General features: G+C 44.0%; 3 protein-coding genes across 6 annotated transcripts; 1 reads left to right on the forward strand and 2 right to left on the reverse strand.

Annotated features, from left to right (window-relative positions):
• Positions 1-1,296: 1,296 nt before the first annotated feature.
• Positions 1,297-5,542, reverse strand: LOC133884506 (uncharacterized). 4 transcript variants are annotated; one of them, XR_009903119.1, is made up of 4 exons: positions 5,039-5,542; positions 4,403-4,577; positions 1,687-3,686; positions 1,297-1,525 (listed from the first exon to the last, which is right to left on the reverse strand). XR_009903119.1 is itself a non-coding variant. In XM_062323945.1 (2 exons), the coding sequence occupies exons 1-2, from the start codon at positions 5,515-5,517 to the stop codon at positions 3,392-3,394; spliced, it is 774 nt and encodes a 257-aa protein (XP_062179929.1). In that variant the 5' UTR covers positions 5,518-5,532; the 3' UTR covers positions 3,117-3,391. The 4 variants fall into 4 exon arrangements, 1 of the variants encoding a protein (XP_062179929.1); XR_009903117.1 differs by lacking the exons at positions 1,297-1,525; positions 5,039-5,542 and adding an exon at positions 4,703-5,030 and having other exon boundaries at positions 1,889-3,686; XR_009903118.1 differs by lacking the exons at positions 1,297-1,525; positions 5,039-5,542 and adding an exon at positions 4,751-5,025 and having other exon boundaries at positions 1,889-3,686.
• A 1,681-nt stretch (positions 5,543-7,223) lies between these two features.
• LOC133884898 (phosphoenolpyruvate/phosphate translocator 3, chloroplastic-like) lies at positions 7,224-10,873 on the forward strand. Its single transcript, XM_062324489.1, has 9 exons — positions 7,224-8,063; positions 8,181-8,303; positions 8,620-8,772; positions 8,860-8,945; positions 9,078-9,162; positions 9,282-9,401; positions 9,500-9,568; positions 9,923-10,052; positions 10,152-10,873. The coding sequence occupies exons 1-9, from the start codon at positions 7,659-7,661 to the stop codon at positions 10,226-10,228; spliced, it is 1,248 nt and encodes a 415-aa protein (XP_062180473.1). The 5' UTR covers positions 7,224-7,658; the 3' UTR covers positions 10,229-10,873.
• A 313-nt stretch (positions 10,874-11,186) lies between these two features.
• LOC133884897 (phospholipase D alpha 1-like) lies at positions 11,187-14,173 on the reverse strand. The gene is made up of 3 exons (XM_062324487.1): positions 13,959-14,173; positions 11,803-13,720; positions 11,187-11,694 (listed from the first exon to the last, which is right to left on the reverse strand). The coding sequence occupies exons 1-3, from the start codon at positions 14,064-14,066 to the stop codon at positions 11,261-11,263; spliced, it is 2,460 nt and encodes an 819-aa protein (XP_062180471.1). The 5' UTR covers positions 14,067-14,173; the 3' UTR covers positions 11,187-11,260.
• Positions 14,174-17,354: the final 3,181 nt, after the last annotated feature.

Raw genomic sequence — 17,354 nt, forward strand, 5'->3', positions numbered from 1 at the left:
AGCAATAAATATATACATATATTAATTGATCTTAAAGATGTTAGAAATTTTGTTGAAAGTTATCATGCATTATGTCAAGTTAAAAGTCATACAAGTGTCATGTTATATATGGTTGCGTTAAAATTTTTGGACGAGAAATAATGGCTGGTTAGGTTAGATTTACGATGTAGAATAATACGCTACACTCTTAGCGTAGAATAGCAATATTTGACATCAAAGTAAATTTATAGTGAGATAAAAAAAAAAGTTGTATAGGAGTTTTTAACAAACCATCATAGTTATTGCTGGCTTGTAATTTTCTAAGATTTTAGTAGACGGTTCGCTGTCTTTGTTTGTCATGTTTAGACCTATCAAATTTATAAGCTATCATATTTACTAGTGGAGATCGGCGCGCCCTTGCGCGCCGCTAGCAGAGAATGACGATGGTAAAAAAACAGGATTAAGGACGGTAATATATCAATTAGTGTTATATTGCAGAAGTTCTGATTTCACCTCGCTGTGCTGCGCTGGGTTAAATATAAGGATAAACATGTGTTTCTTTTTCTTTTCTTTTTTTCTGGATGAATGGGTTTAGCTCGGTATTGATCCGTATGGTACCATGGTTGTCTTGTCTCAAATGATAAGGACTATATATTTTAGTGGCGATATAAATTAGTACACGCCATATTGATTACATAAAAAACTGAGTCAAACCAGACAATACCATGCTTATTTATCAGGGGAGTATGATGAATAAGTACCTAAAGATTTATAAATTATCAAGCTGAATAGTACATACATGGGAAATAACATAAACTACCATAATTCATAACCAAAGAGCTCCTTACCCTCTCCCAGCTGCTATTCAGCGGCAACTTCTGCTATTCAGCGGCAACTTTCCATTATAGTAAGCAAAAATATGGAGACCAGGTGCAACATGTAACGTTAAGGAAAAATAGTCATAATATCATCAGGTTACACGTGTACAGAGCAACAAATTCTTGAAAATATATATATAGAAACGTAACATTAATCCATGTGGGCACACCTCTCCATACCACAAACAGCTGGACTAAAAATTCCTTTTTCAGACAGAAGTTAAGCTTTTCTTTTATCTAAAATGACAAATACACTGCAGTGTCACAAGAGAAGCAGGTAATATTTCTAACATTAATAAGCAAAAAATTAGGTCAACGTGAGCTTGTCAGATGAAGGTTGACCGAACACTGCATCGTTCATCACTATTTGATCATTTTATTTGTCATTCTATGCAACCCAGTTCTAGAATCTGTCAGCTGATGTGGGAGCAGTGAATCTGTCAGCTGATGTGGGAGCAGTACGATGTAAAAAATGATGGTGATATAAAAGAACATACCTAATCTTAAGAGAAAAATTATGGTGATATGAAAAAACATTCCTAATCTTAAGAGACGCAGCTATCGCCCAGGGCAGAAATAATAGGAAGCATAGTACTGTAGGGAGCACCTGAACTGGCAAATGAATGAATTGGTAACACACAACCGAGGAACTTCTCATCATTACAAAGCTGCATGCGGACGATCATTTTCCATTAGGCTCATTTTGTGAAGACCAAATATAAAAAGGGGGAAAATGATGCAGCAAATAAAAAAGCCAAGAATACAACAGACAAGGATAATCCTTATCCTATCCTATCATATGCATAGCAACACTTTAGTCGAAGCCAACCTGCAACATTCAAGAGACCTAGGAAGAGCTGCATTCATCTCATGAAGGTCTGAATTGCAGATAGCCTCCAATAGCTAGAGTTGACCAGAGATCTATGATAGCAAGAAATTAACCATTCCATATAGACATTTCCCCTATCCTAATAATCTTCATGACAACATGATACAGATTAAAACAATCATTGGGAAAGGCAGTTACCTAATAAAAAAACACAACACCATTCTCACTGTTGCTCAAATGAGCACAAAGCCCATTATTGGAATAAACAAACAAGGCATCCTACACCAGCAACCAAAAAATAAAAACGCTGTTCGCCAAGCACTAATTCTTCAGGAAATAACATTCACCAAACCTGAGGATGATCTACCAGACATCATCAGCTAGGAAAATCAATCTATCGAAGTCATCAGACCTAAAAATCATACTTTGAGTCACGGGATACGTGATGCTCCATAGCTCATGCAGCCATCTAAAATTTGTTAGGATAATCTAATATAGCCAATAACAGCAAGTAAACTGAAGCGCAAACCTAGGACAAAGCAGGTTGATTGAGTATAATGTAACAGAAAAGCAATATAGCTGGATGTTATAACTTGTCACACAACTGGAAACTACGAAAAGATGTCTTAACTATGTATGTAGGCTAAAAAGGACCGCAGTGATGAACCTATAAATGGTTCATTTAGGTCAGCATAGAAGTTACATAAAAAAATGAGAAAGTTCGAGCTCACCTTTATTTGGTTCAACATAGAAAGCTTCATGCCAATCATATCCATAACCTTCAAACGTGTATTAATCTGTCCTTTGGAAATGTAACATGCAGCTGCCTAACGAAGAGCACAAAATATGAAGATATATTCAATCTATATTTATCATTTCGGTATAATCAATGATCAATAAAAATGGTCTTGATATCCATCCATCTGCATGTGTGACTGTACGGAGAGCACTCAAATGAAATGAACATCCATCTGCATGTGTGACTGTTTGGAGAGCAGTCAAATGAAATGAACGAGAGGAACAGAAAGCCAACACAATATATGCACAGAATGGTAAGCAACTGTAACAGATACTCTCCTACTACTACTCTCTTGCCTCCTAATACTCTGTATATACCAATGGAGGAGCCAATATGCATATTGAGCGTGGTTTATCAACTTGCCTTACCAAGTTCCTCCTAGTTTTGTCAGGGAGCGGCATATCTTTGCCTGAGTAATGCCAAATCAAGCAAAGTATAACAAACAAATGCAAACAGGTAAATAAAAAACAAAATGGTATCGGCAGCTCTATTGTATAGGCATGTTACATTATATAGTTGCCAAGTGTAAATTCAGCAAAATATTTATGAAATAGCTCGAAACTCTAAAACGAGGAATGAGGAAATTTTAGATGTCACCCAATAGAACACTGAAAGGTTAAACTAATAACAGACCAGAAAAAGGATATACTGAGGAAACACCAGTCCAATGAGGACTATTACAGGAGTGATCAGTTGACTCTGTCATTGAGTAGACTACATTAAACACCTTTTATTTGGCGTGCCCCCGTCTGTTGCTCGGTGGCAATGTAGGACCACTGCTGCTGGCCAACAGCCACGAACCAAAATTTTCTTTTTTATGATCATGAATTCTTTACGTTTATCGCTTCTCATGTTTTAAAATAACTATGTCCCGAGAGAAATGCAACCTGAAGCTGAAAAAGCCTATCACATGTAATACAATGGAAAGCTGTGATAAAGTGTTCGAGATATTCTACTTTGGATCATCCTGCAACCTGAGGGCATTCCACTGAGGAGAGGACCGCTAACTGAATACCTTGGTGGGGATACCAAACTACATAATATTGATAGACCGCTTGGACATCTGATCAATTTTGTACTGGACAGCGTCTTAGCCATTGTCGATGGATTCGGACGACTTGGTTGTTGATAGCTCATTGTGACATTGCTTGGACCTAGATATCTCAAGTAGCTATACAAGCTGTGTTGCATATGGGAAAACCTGAAATCAGTGGGCAATTTTGAATTAGAAATTCAGACATTGGTTATTTAAGAGATAGTATAGCATGATGGGAGAATATCACAACATATATGCAAACTGCAAGCCAAAGTAAATATTGTTGCCAACTGAAGAAATAATGAGGAAAAAAAAGCAGCGGTAAATATTGTGTCTACTCAATTTCGAGGCCTAGGATAACCCTGGGTGCTTTTGCTCTCCTCTAGTCAATGTCAAAACTCACTACCAGTTTTTATTTATATTTATTTTTAAAATACCTGTAAGGTATTACTGACAATTTTCCCATATTTATATATGGCACGGCTCGATGATCCCATGATGTATTTAAACTAAATGATGCATACGATTCAAAAATACAAAACAATCATCCATGATTTCATTCCACTTAAAGTAACAAATTAACCAAATAAAAATATAAGGAACATACTTGTACAGTATAAATTGTATCCAAAGGTAAACAAAGTTCTTGGAAACATAAATGAACTCAAATGCTAACTTGAAAGGCTGCCTGTAAGAACAGGTAATTATAAGAGACAGATGGGTGTGAGCAACTATGGATGTGTAAAAGAGAGGGTATATTGTATTGGTCACAATAGCACGAGTATTTTCTGACGACCACTACAGCTCCAGAAATAACTACAGAATCAAATGCAATATGTGGTAACTGTAATATTACAGGATGGACATTAGAAAGTACTTACATAAGCAGAAGAGATATCAGAAGAAACTTATGTTTATAGGTTCGGCAGAGGGAAGCAAAATCGCAGAAATATTCAGCACCATATTATCATCTAGATATTAATGATACAACCAATGAATCGAAAAACTTCCAGGTACGATAAGCAATGTGTTCCTCATATATTGAAGCAAACCATCCTGCATGATCAAATGTGCCACATTAATCAAAGCAGATCGACTATTCAAGCAAGGTGAGCAAAATCAAGTACGCATATAGTTTAGCTTGTCTCCATTAACCATAATAACAGGTTATATTTCTTAACTGTATCTTTATGTATATTCTAATATACGTTGAAGCAAGATGCAAACACCTTCATCCAATGAAAGACAGGTTAACAACACCAACATCATTTTTCTTTGGAAGGTCACCTGGGATTGAACCATCAGCGCAATGCAATGAAGCTTGAGAATACTCATTTAAAGTGGCTTTTGAGCCAATACACACAGGATGTTTGAGAATATCGTACCAAATCTATATCAAGCATGTCACCTAGGCAAGCATCCACGCACAGAGAATCGAATATAACAAGTAAGACAAGAAAGTTTAAGCTAAATGGACTAATCAAGAAAAGAGGACATGGGGCCATGCGCCAGCTCACCGAGATGACGAGGGTGGTGTGGAGGTCCTGCTGAATTCCTGTACGCCTCGCGCAGCCGCGGCGTACTCTTGCAGGCCACCGGAACCACAGTTGCTCCCTAATACCGATGCAAGGGGAGTAGACGCCGCTGATGAAGCTACTGCACAGGAGGAAGCGACGGGGACGATGTGGGAGGATAAGGCGGCGGGGAGAAAGAGAAGGAGACGAAGCGTGCTGGCTGGATCTGGGGGAGGGGAAACGGTGGCGGGGGCGGAGCACAGAGAGACGCTTGATTGAGAAGAAATCGCCGGACACCAGAGCTCAGTTGCGCGTGGTCCATGAGGGCGAGTGGCATGAGGACGAAAGGATAAGGACCGCCGCGCTCTGCACGACGAACCGCCAACCGAACCACGGCACGCGTCCCACACTTGCTCGCGCGGGCAAAACCGGAAGCGGCCACCTAATCCCGCCCGAGAGGCAACGAGAGCCGGCCGATCCATCGATCGAACGGCAAAAAAAAAAAGGGCGACGTGGCCCGGCTGGCTGCCCAGCTAGTCGGCCACGAATAGAGTATAAGATTGTTGGCTAGCTCTGGTGCAAAGAACCTGCATATATAATGTGCAGGGCCAATACAACATTTTGTATCCTGCTGCAGCGAGCTCAACGGATAGACATGTCGCATGTCCCATAAATCTATATCGTAGATAGCGTGCTACTCAAATACGACGCGTGTAGTAGTGGAGCTCTCACGAGTAGCACTGTTCATGGGGGTTGAAGTAGAACCTAGTACTACATTTTTTTCCCTTTTCTATGAGAAAACTCCCCTGCTCCAAATTTGAGCCGTAACTCGAAGAGGCATCAACTAGGAAAACATATCTACACCCGGTGCCCTCGTACAAAATGCATTCAGTTGTCGCTAGGGGTGCCCTCGTACAAAATGCATTCAGTTGTCGCTAGGGGTGCCCTCGTAGATACGAATGAATATTGCTGCTGTTATATTTTATTCTATATTTTTTCCTTAGATTTAGAATCATATAAGGATTGTGCTAAATACTAGTATGGATATGGATAGTCTTGATCATAGATACATGTCGATTTAGTTTAAATATGTGACATGTCGGATATAAATATTGTTGGTTATACATATTTTTTTTATATTGAGTCAAAACAACAACCATATATATCATATGCGTTATAGTTATCTAACTGCATTGTGATCTAACAAATAAATTAACAATATAGAGACAATTGAGTACATAATATTTTAATGAACATTATATATGATAAGATAGTCGCATAAAGACATAGTATTTTATCCAAATAGCAAGTGACAAGTAGTAGCATATAGCTTAAAATAGCACACATAACAGTGTAGAACTAGCACAGCTCACGGCCATTTGCATCGACTACTTGACCCGTACCAACGGCTGTAGCAACAGAAGCAGGTGATGCTCATGTGCTTGCACATACACTCGCATTTGCATCAGCCATCATAAATCGAATAAATAGAAAGAAAAAAAAGAGGCAATGATCTATGAGGCCAAGAGGAATTACACTGCTGACCACACTACAATTCACAAGTGAAGAAACATAGAACTTGGCTAGTTGCTGCTCACCTTGGTTGGCGTCAGATGCTCATGGAGCCACGGTCACAGGCCAAGGTGAAGTCGACGTTGTGGCTTGGGATTGCGTCGGCGAGGTTGAGGGTGCAGCCTAGGAGGGCGCTGCCAAGGTCAAGGTGCGGTGTGGCAGGGCGTCACGGGCTTACGGCCTCGGGGCTCATTGCATCACAGCAGATGGCGGAGAGGAGCCGAGCACGCCTAGAAGGTACGGCCTGGAATGGCGTCACGGCGGCGGGAAGAGACAGAGACTCAGAGATGGATCGATTGGGGAATTTGGGTAAGGGTTTAATGGATGCCCGTAAATGGATAGATATTTGAATACTTATCGGATATATCGATTAAAATATCGGATATCCCTATCTAATAGATACTGGTCTCTGGTATTCATATTTGATATTTGATTCGAGTATGTAATTTAGCATCCGATATCCGAAAAATATGTCAGATATCTGAGTTTTTCTGTTAGTTGTACGGTCGGGAATTATCCTGTTTTGTTTGCACCCTAGTCGCACTAGCAGGCGGTCCCCGAAGCGCGCAGCGGAGTCGTGGCAGAGCAAAAAAACACGCACTGGCCGCCAGAAAAACGCAGAGGCGAGCCGAGGCGAGGCGAGCAATTCGTTTTTCCGCCCCGCTACGCGGAAACTGCGCGCACCGCGCCTCGCCGCTGGCCCGGTCGTCGCCCGCTCCACTCCGGTCCGGGGCCTCCTTCCTTCCAGTGGCGTACGGTTCTCGCCGTCTCGCCTCACGCACGCAACCGCCCGCCGTCCCATTCCCTTTCGAGTCTCTCCTCCTCCTCATCCTCTCCAGCCACCCCGCCACTCCTGTCCATAAATGGCCGCGGCGTGACAGCGGCAGCGCCCGCCGTTGCAACCTTCCTTTTCGCGTTCGCTCCTCCCCCTCCTTCCTTGCAGAAACCACGGGAAACCCACCGGGGTTTCGTGGCCATTGCCGAGCAGTACAAGCCAAGAACTAACTGAGGAGGGGAGCGCAAGAACCAAGATCAAGGGGAGCGCGGCGAGATGCAGAGCATGGCGGCGGCTGCTGCTGGGACCTCCTCGTCCGGATCCTGGGCGGCGCGCCGTTCTTCCGCCTTTCCCACCCTACCCTCGCGCCATGTCGCCTTCTCTTCCTCCTCCTCTTATTCTTGCTGCCGCTGGCCGGTCGCCGGCGCCGGCGCCGGCGCGCCGGCGCTCCCGCTCGGCATTCGCGGAGGCCTGCGGCCGCTGCCCTCGCCCCTGCTCCCGGCGGGCGTCGCCAGGTGCGGCGCCGCAGCGAGGACGCGGACGGCGGCGGCAGCGGCGTCGCCGCTGGCAGAGGGGGGTGATAAGCCGGAGGGCGCCGGCATTTCGCGGACGGTTCAGCTCGGGGCCATGATCCTCGTCTGGTACCTCCTCAACATCTACTTCAATATCTACAACAAGCTGGTGAATTCTCCTCGCCACTTCTCAATTATTTCCTTGCCTCGAGTCATTTCCTAATAGTTTCTTGAACCGAATCGAATCTTCTAATAATTGTTTTGAATTGTGATGTATGGTGCGCAGGTTCTGAAAGCGGTGCCCTTCCCCTACACCATCACCACCTTCCAGTTCGCTTCCGGATCCTTCTTCATCACCCTCATGTGGCTGCTGAATCTTCACCCCAAGCCAAGACTCTCCCTTCAACAGGTAATATTTACTAAACAAAAAGAGGATAAATAATCTCTCTGTGATCTGTTCATGTAAGATTATGGGATACTAGAAACTAGCAGAAAATCCCACGCCATTGCTTGGGAAGACGTCGCAATTGAAATCTTTATATCTGAAATGGAGTTGTTTTTGTCATTTTCATCCTATCATCAGCCTGAATCTTACATTCATTAAACTGCACCGCTATAGTCAGCATAGATCTTTCTCTTTTTGGTGCCTCCATTTAACATTGTGTTAATAATCTCCTTCATATAACTGATGTAATGAGTTTTTTTTTTCTGATTTGCGGATGCAGTATGCAAAGATCCTGCCTTTGGCTTTGATCCACATGCTGGGAAATGTTTTCACCAATATTAGTTTGGGCAAGGTGGCTGTCTCCTTCACGCACACCATCAAGGCCATGGAGCCCTTCTTCTCTGTCCTCCTCTCTGTTCTGTTCCTAGGGGAGGTAGTTGGTTCATACTTTCTTTAATTGTTTATCCTAAAAGAGTTGAACCCATATAACCTTGTTTTTCCAATTCTCTTGTTCTTACAGACACCTTCTTTATTGGTGTTGGGTTCGCTCGTGCCAATTGTTGGTGGAGTTGTGTTGGCTTCAATGACTGAAATTTCTTTCAACTGGTCAGTGGTATCTGCAATTTCTAACATTTCTGTGTCAAAGGGAGAGCTTCAATCATGTGCTTCCTCTCTTTATATAATTGCAAATGCATTTGATTCTAATGTTCTGAATGTTCAAATACTTTGGGAAAACAGGATTGGATTTTGGAGTGCCATGGCTTCCAATCTTACCAATCAATCACGGAATGCTTTTAGCAAGAAGCTTCTTGCTGATAAAGAGGTGACCTTTCCCTGTAAAACTTTCTTCACAGTTTACCCAAACTAGAGAATCGCAACAGTTGCAGCACGATAAATACAGTGGACACTGTAGCCTCCTTACTGAATTTGTTGTTATTACAGGAAACGTTGGATGACATAAACCTCTTCTCGATAATGACTCTCATGGCATTTTTGTTATCTGCCCCACTGATGCTATCGGTAGAAGGCATCAAGTTTACTCCATCGTACCTGCAGAGCACTGTGAGTATTGCCAACATGGGAAAGAAAAAATTTGGAATATTTCGCCTCTTCTTCTCTAATATGAGTTTACCAAACTTTAATATTTTGGGGGACTGCAGGGAGTTAATATTCAAGAACTGTGTGTGAAAGCAGTACTCGCTGGCACATGTTTCCATTTTTACCAACAGGTGAGGCCAGTCTCTACTAAAAATCTATTTCTTATGGTCCCTCAAAGGTTGTTAAAATTGTCTATTAGTGGCTATTGGTGTTGGCAAACGAACTACTGTTTGCTAGCCTATATATATGTCATCCCATTTTGTCCATGTTTTACTTCTATGGTCAGACTCTTCCCGTACAAATACAAATACGATACTGTCTTCAGTTATGTTGAATAATTTTCATTTGAGCCTGCAGAGTAGCAAGTTTTTCTACATAAGCTTCTTACAGTTCTCTGATTATTTTTTATCTAAGCATTACCATGAATTCTGCTTCACATTGTGCTTGATTACCTGTGACAAAGCTTCTATTTGTTTCTGTGCCAGGTTTCATACAGTTTATTGGCTAGAATATCAACTGTGACCCATTCTGTTGCTAACTCTCTCAAACGTGTGGTGGTCATTGTGTCATCAGTTCTCTTCTTCAAAACTCCAATTTCACCTATAAATGCCATTGGTAACTTTATACTCAATTGACGCTATCCTACATGCAAGTGCTAATAATTCGCCATCTAATTTACCTGTGTCTAAATTATATTATTTTTCCTGCCTTCAGGAACTGGTGTCGCTCTTGCTGGAGTTTTCCTGTACTCTCAATTCAAAAAGGCAAAACCAAAGGCTAAGGCTGCATGAATTCAACTTATACAGCAGTAACAAACTATAAAAGGATCGAGATTTTGGAACTATCAATTGATAAGGTGAAATAGACTTCTCTTCACGGTAGCGACCACCTGGCGTTTCCCCGGTTTGTCTCGATCATATTCTCTCGTCTGCTTCTTTGGCTGTGATTGTGAGAAGCCTGTACGTAAGATTTTCCTCAAGAAGGTTGTGGTGGATCAACACCGAAATAGTATTTTCAGAAGTTTTCAAGAGAATATGAAATTTGGCATATACTTATGGATGTCTCACTTTAGGTATAGTTTTGTGTTACAAATGGCACAATATATGTAGTTTTGTGTTACAAATGGCACAATACTTGTAGCTTGGTGATACTAGGCACACTAGTTTTAGTTTTGTGTTAAAAATGACACAATATATGTAGTTTTGTACAATTCACTCAAAATATAGCTCCAAGGAAAAAGAAGTGAACGCAGAGCGAGAATCAAATAAGGCTTTTTGGATATTCTCCTACCACTTCATGTTCCAGGTGAGAAGGGACTTCAATAATTAGCTCCAGTCAATTCAAATTATCTAGCACCACATTTTTCTCTTCTAGAAAACAAAATGTAAATAAAATCTCAAAATTGAGTGGTTCTACAGGTACAAACAACTGTTACATCCGTCCCTTTTCTTTTGATGTTGAACTTTTTCTGTTCCATATAAGATATGATTGTGAAATCTAGCGAAAAGCTTAGTCGCAAGAGTTATCCACCATCTCGTTACAAATGGATACGGTTATTCTGCAAACGAGCGTAAAATGTAACTAGTACAAGAAAAACATTATCAACCAGACAATGATGTTTAAAAACTGAGTACACCTAAAATCACCATCAGTTCATCATGCACGCTGCATCTGTGCATTTCTTATTTTCTAACACAAATCCAAAAACTAGTGCTGTTCTTATTCCAACAAAAAATCAGCCATTTCAAAAAAGAAAAATAATCAGCAAAATCTCAACAGCAAAAGCAAACAAAAGAAGATGAGCAATGCAGTTCAGAGCGCGCCTATGTGGTGAGGATTGGCGGGAGGTAGTCGGACTTGGCGCCAAGAACCCGCGCCTGCGTGTCCGGGAAGAACTCCGTCCCCGGCAGCTGCGTGACCGTGCCATCGGCGGCGACCCCGACGGGGTAGGTGAGCAGGTGGCCCGGGAGGTCGCGCTCGGGCCCGTCGCCGGCGTACAGGTCCCAGTACCTGTCCGCCATGGCGTTCACCTTGCGCACGCACTCGAGGCTGTCCGGCCGGCCGAACGCGTCGTTCACCATGCCCAGGTGCTCATACCACAGCGACATGCGGAACCCGTGCACCTGGCCCCTCGCTGGCCGGCTCGTCGCCAGGTGGTGCGGCTGGTACGCGCCCATGGCGATCTCCGAGTCACGCGCCCCGTCCATCGACCTCTGGTTGATGTTCGCCGAGCCCACGATGATGTACTCATCATCCACTGCACAGAACACACACAAAATAAAAAATCTAAATCTAAACATCATCGAGTGGCAAAACCGAAACCATGCAAATGCTAGCACGAACTCAAGGTTCTAAGATGGATTACCAAGCATCATCTTGGTGTGGACATAGATCATGAACCTCCTGTTCTGCTGGGCCTTGATGTAATCAGTGTCAGGCTCAGCATCCTCTGTGGGCTCATACTCCCCCGGCTTCTTCGCCTCCCGGTTTCCGAGGCAGAAGAAGGTGAGGTAGTCCTTGGGGTTGGCATCGATCCCCTTGGCCTGGATCGCATGCGCGATGTCGGTGTACATCATCTCCATAGTCCTCCTCTGCCAGTCTAGGATGGCCTGCACGGACCCGCTCTCCGGGATGCCCTCCGGCCACATTGGCACGACGACGTAGACCGTGAACCGCTCGCCGGCCTCGATCTTGCTGACCACCTTCATGGACAGCTCCTTGGGGATGAGGTGCAGCGCGCCGATGTCCTCGGGCTTGATTCCGTCGGGCTTCCAGCAGTAGGAACTGCCGAGGAAGTACTGGTTCTCGATGTAGATGAAGCTCTTGGCGCGCCTGATGGCGTGGATGTACGCGTCCTGGATGCTCCGGTCGATGATCTGGTCCTTGCCGCTGACGAGCCCGGCCCTGGTGGCATCGTCGGGGGTATCTGGGAACCCGAACGCGGCGCCGCCGTCAATGGACCGGAACAGCTGCACATTCCACGTCTCTTTGTCCTCCGGGAACGTGACGGGTGACGGCGGGATGATCTCGTCGGCAAGGTCCCGGAGTTGGACGAGGAGGTCCTTGCCGCCCTGCTTGCGCCACCGCTGCTCGAAATTGTAGAGCACGTCCCAAGCCACGGGGCCCTCGAGCCGGCAGTGGATGTCATGCCACGGCTCCCTCGGCCCGCCCTTGGAGATGGCGGCGGTGGCGAAGTTGGGCTGGTGGAAGTCGTCGTGGTGCACCGTGTCAAGCGTCCGGAACAGCGAATGGAACGGCGTGTCGTAGCGGCCGTCGCAGAGGTCCAGTCCGCCCACGAAGCTGACGATCCTCCTCTGCCTCCGGCTCGACCGCTGGACCGGCATGTCGTGGTCGACGACGACGATCTTCTGGTGGTGCGTGAACATGGTCGAGATCTGCAGGTCCTGCACGATGCTCCCAGAGTCGTCGGGGTCCCGGGGGCACAACACGCAGTGCACGTCGGTGCCCTGGAAGTAGTTCATCGTCTCCTCGTCGTGCGTCGCCATGAGCCCGTCTTTCTTGAGCACGCCGACGGACGTCCGGTCGTCCCAGACCAGCATCAGCACCCTGATGCCCTCGCCAGCCTTCTTCTTTAGCAGCTCGCCAAGCGTGACGCCGCCGCCGGGCTTCGGCCGGCTGCCATCCCTGACCAGCGTGATCTCGGTGTACACCGACCAGCCGGTGATGTAGATGAGGTGCTTCGCATTGCTGATCGCGTCGAAGATGTCCTCCCAGCACCGGTGCGGCTCGTAGCACTTGCCGCCGTCGAGTGGGATCCGCGGGACGAACCCGTCGGGGACGTGCGCGTCCTGGTACAGCGTCACCCGGCACCCCTGCCGCTGCGAGAAGAAGGTGTACGGCACGCCGGGGTATTTGCCACTCCGAACACCCTTCCCCCAGCTCCTGTCCTTGGATATGTCAAAGTACTGGAGCTTCACGTGGACCTTCCCGCCGCCAGCCACGGGGGTGCTGTCCTTGTCGTCGTCGTCATCGCAAAGCGGCAGCCAGCGGTCGACCTCGTGGCCGTCGAAGATGTCGCGGACGGGGAGATAGGCGACGCCGACGGTGGAGGCGCCGATGGTGCTCTTGGCCTTGATGGTGAAGACGACGTCGGACGCGAGGTGCGCGCAGTAGACGTGGAAGGACTCGTACCAGCGCGGGCTGGCCGTCTCGTCGGTGAGCGTGCGGGTGCGGCCGACGCGGGCCTTGCCGAGGCCGATGGTGGCGTAAATCTTGCTCGTGCCCTTGCCGACGCCCACCGTGTCCTCGATCCCCTCCACGAGCTGTCAAATTCAGTTCGAATGGGACTCGGCATGTTTCAATTGCAGTGTTGAACTTTTGGTGCAAGATCATCTTGATCACTGCACTACTAGCCCACTACATTATGCGCATTATGCAACGGATCTAAAAGGGCTTGTCGTAAATCCAATCAAGAACACGGGGAAGCAAGGGGAGTGACACGATGTGATGAGGTACATGCATGGGAAGAAGAAGATGGCGATCGAGAGAAGGGGGGATGACCTTGCGGAGGAACTGGGGCGCCTGGCTGCTGGGCCTGCTGGGGTTGGAGAGCTCCTCCGCCGCGATGATGGTGACGTGCAGCGAGCCATGGAGCAGGATCTTCGCCATCTCTCCTCCGAGCACCGAACACAAGGGAAAGAACAGGGAGCGAATCGAGGTGGGTCCTCCAGATGGGTTAAAGGCAACAATGGCGGTGGGGAGGACGAGGAGGCATGCATGCAGGGAAGGAGATCCGAAGACCATCGAAATTAGTAAAGTGCAGAGGAATGAGGAAGACCGGGGGGGGGGGGGGCGTGTGAGGAGCCGCGCAAACGGAGCAGCCGGACACACCGCAAGCTGTTTAACGCTATATATACCACTTAAATGAATTACATATACTTCTTTATCACTATAAATATACTTATATACTCATTCTAAGATATTTTGACGTGAACTACATGAAAAAATTGAAAATAAATCCACCAATTTTAATAGATTTTGATAATACTATTATATTTATACATAAAATGTAATATAAAAAAAAAATACGTGCAAACCATAAAAAAATATACATACTATTTGGATAATCTTATATACTCACATACTCCATATATATACCATTTATAACATAAGATACTCCCTATATTATGAAATACGTATATGAGAGTACATACTCCCGGGAGTACCAAATATATTTCACACACACACACACACACACACACACACACACACACACACACATATATATATATATATATATATATATATATATATATATAGCCGGTGTAAAAAAAGGTTTTATTAAGTCATGATTGTGATTTTGATAGTTAATGATAATATAGTTATTGAGACTAACATGTTTGTCAAGAATAAATGTTAGCAGGTCTCATGGATGCAATACCTTAAGAAATCACAATAGTCGGGATAAAATTTAATTGAATTAGAAAAGTTCCAAGAAAATTTACCTCATCAGATGGTCTAGTAAAGAGAAGTTTACACTCACGGAGTATTATATCCAGATGCTGATAGCCTCACCGGATAGCCCAATGAATAAGACATGAGATCACCGGAGTGTTTCTAATAAAGGAGGAGAAGCTTGAGGACCTCACTGGATAGTCTGATGATCTGCACTGGGTAACACCGGAATATTTTCTACAGAGAAGAATGCAAGTGCAGAAGACTGAAGATCAACCTACTGGATGATCCGGTGCTTAGTTTGTGCACACCGGAACATTTCTCGCAGAGGCGACTGTAAGTACTGAAGAATGAAAAACAATCCATTGCAAGGTCTAGTGCTCTGAAGATCAATATCTGATATTATGATTGAATTTGTGTCTTTCATGCATTATGACCCGTGGATGCCACAATTTTTATTTCAGTGTTTCAAATTTTAGAATTGGTGAAACCAGAAAAATCTTTTTTTTTTTAAAAAGTAACTACATGTTTTTGGATATCTTACCGAAGGTACCCAACTCGTTAGCAATTCTCTACAAACCTCTTTCGACTTCGGTATCGAGCACACTAAACTGACAAAACACATCATTTCCACTTTGGTATTTAGTATAACTAAGTAATGATATACATTTTAAAATCGATATCTCAACATAAAAAAGTAGTAGGAACAGTTGAAGCCGAACTTGTTCAGTTGATTGTGAGTTGAGTTCTTAATTTTAGATGAGTAAAGATATATATCATGAAACCAGATTTTCAATGCAAAAGTGCAGTAATAATGGATAGTTTACAATAGATATATCTAAAATCATTGAAATAGAGATTAAAATTTATTCACCGGTTATTAAGTTAGGAACATATTTTTCATTGCACAAAGTATCGCTTCAGACAAACAATTCATTGAAGCATTACACAATGGAAAACAGTAAATATGTCATCCACAATAGTTCTTAACAACTGAATTTGCATATATGCTTTCTGTAGGTAACAAATTCTTGTCCTTACAAACCGTATTATGAAGTTAAAAAGCAGCAATAATGTTAATCATTTGTATTCTGATTTATTACTCTATGGTCGTTTCATGCTTTGTTGAACACCAACATTATTATGTAAGTAAAATTCTTCAATCATATCACGGGATTGTCGCTCTCATCTATTTTGTTGAAACTGATTCATGCAGTTCTGTCTTCGGCGCTAAACAGAAGATTCCTGTTGACAATGGGTCGTCAGCACCTTCACCATGTGTTGATCAAGGAGGATCAGGATAGACAACGTGTCGGCGTTCAAGAGGTTTAGACAACGTGTCGGCGTTCAAGAGGTTGTCGATGATCAAGGATGTCCCTCTTTGCCTCCGTATATGCAGCCATGACGTGGCAGTCCGCCATCATTACATCCAGGTATAGGTACAAAAATCAGCTTGTCTCTATTTGTGTTGATCTGTTCTGCTATCGCATCACCTGCTTCCCTTTCTTCCGCGCCCGTTGTATCTACACCAGTGTCGTACTCACAACATACATCATCAACCATGATACCCCCTCATCGTTTGAGTCCTCAAATGTTGCCACGTCGATGGTAATCCATTGCCCTCACTCTTACAATGGAGGAGATGTGGACACCGGAGGACGGTCTGACATACACACACACACAAGTTATTTGGGAAGTTTTGAATATTTTTCCCGGTACTAATTCATCATATATCATGCTCCATATGATACTATATTTCCCATCTTTTTAAGGGTCTTGATGTGGACTAATCTATGGTTCCAAGAATTGGTATGAAATTAAAGGACGAGTAAGAAGCCCACGAGTTTTACAAAGTATATGCTCTTCATGCATGATTTGGTATTCACTGGGACCATACTACGAAAATGGTCCATGATGTTGTTTCCTAGAAGGGAAGGACGAGTTCTACAAGCCTGGTTGGGTACTAGTACGTAATAAAACTTTAAAGAAGACAAACTACAAAGCGGACATGAAGCTCAAGGATGTTTACGATTAGGAAGGTTATAATAGATAAGCTTAGACTACATCACAACCATCCTCTTGCAAAGACTCCTACAGTCACGAGGCAAATGGAGTGTCACAAGCAATGAGACCCAATCGAGATGGTATTTGTTGATCAAATGCAGAGGAGCAAGGTTCCAGCCAATTGTATGAGCAACATGCTATGTGAGATGCACGGAGGTGAGCTGAATATTCCAATGGATGCAAGAGACATTGAAAACAAGTCATCCTTTTAACATTGTGTTATTTATTTGGTGTAGAACATCCTTTCATATATTTTATTTCTTGGTTTTACTATTTTATAATGTTGTATTATTTAGGAAAGCAGCCAATGTACATGCTAAAAATGCTGATGATACCAACAAATTAATTCAATTTTTCAATAAGTGTCGTTCCCACAATCCTAAATTATACTAGGGTGTAAAGTTGGACTCCTCCCAAGTGGTTCAACACATTTTCTGG

The sequence above is a fragment of the Phragmites australis genome, chromosome 11 (assembly GCF_958298935.1).
Source record: "Phragmites australis chromosome 11, lpPhrAust1.1, whole genome shotgun sequence".
NCBI classification, from domain to species: Eukaryota; Viridiplantae; Streptophyta; class Magnoliopsida; order Poales; family Poaceae; genus Phragmites; species Phragmites australis.

Bases quoted from the DNA above. Each gene is read 5' to 3' on its own strand.
- LOC133884506 (XM_062323945.1), bottom strand. From the start codon at position 5,517: ATGGATCGGCCGGCTCTCGTTGCCTCTCGGGCGGGATTAGGTGGCCGC. The intron at 3,687-5,038 runs GTGAGCTGGCGC...CACTGATTTCAG, and splicing joins ACACCACCCTCGTCATCTCG to GTTTTCCCATATGCAACACA.
- LOC133884897 (XM_062324487.1), bottom strand. From the start codon at position 14,066: ATGGCGAAGATCCTGCTCCATGGCTCGCTGCACGTCACCATCATCGCG. The intron at 13,721-13,958 runs GTCATCCCCCCT...TGAATTTGACAG, and splicing joins CGCCCCAGTTCCTCCGCAAG to CTCGTGGAGGGGATCGAGGA. The intron at 11,695-11,802 runs GTAATCCATCTT...TGTTCTGTGCAG, and splicing joins CCACACCAAGATGATGCTTG to TGGATGATGAGTACATCATC.
- LOC133884898 (XM_062324489.1), top strand. From the start codon at position 7,659: ATGCAGAGCATGGCGGCGGCTGCTGCTGGGACCTCCTCGTCCGGATCC. The intron at 8,773-8,859 runs GTAGTTGGTTCA...TTGTTCTTACAG, and splicing joins CTGTTCTGTTCCTAGGGGAG to ACACCTTCTTTATTGGTGTT. The intron at 9,569-9,922 runs GTGAGGCCAGTC...TTTCTGTGCCAG, and splicing joins GTTTCCATTTTTACCAACAG to GTTTCATACAGTTTATTGGC.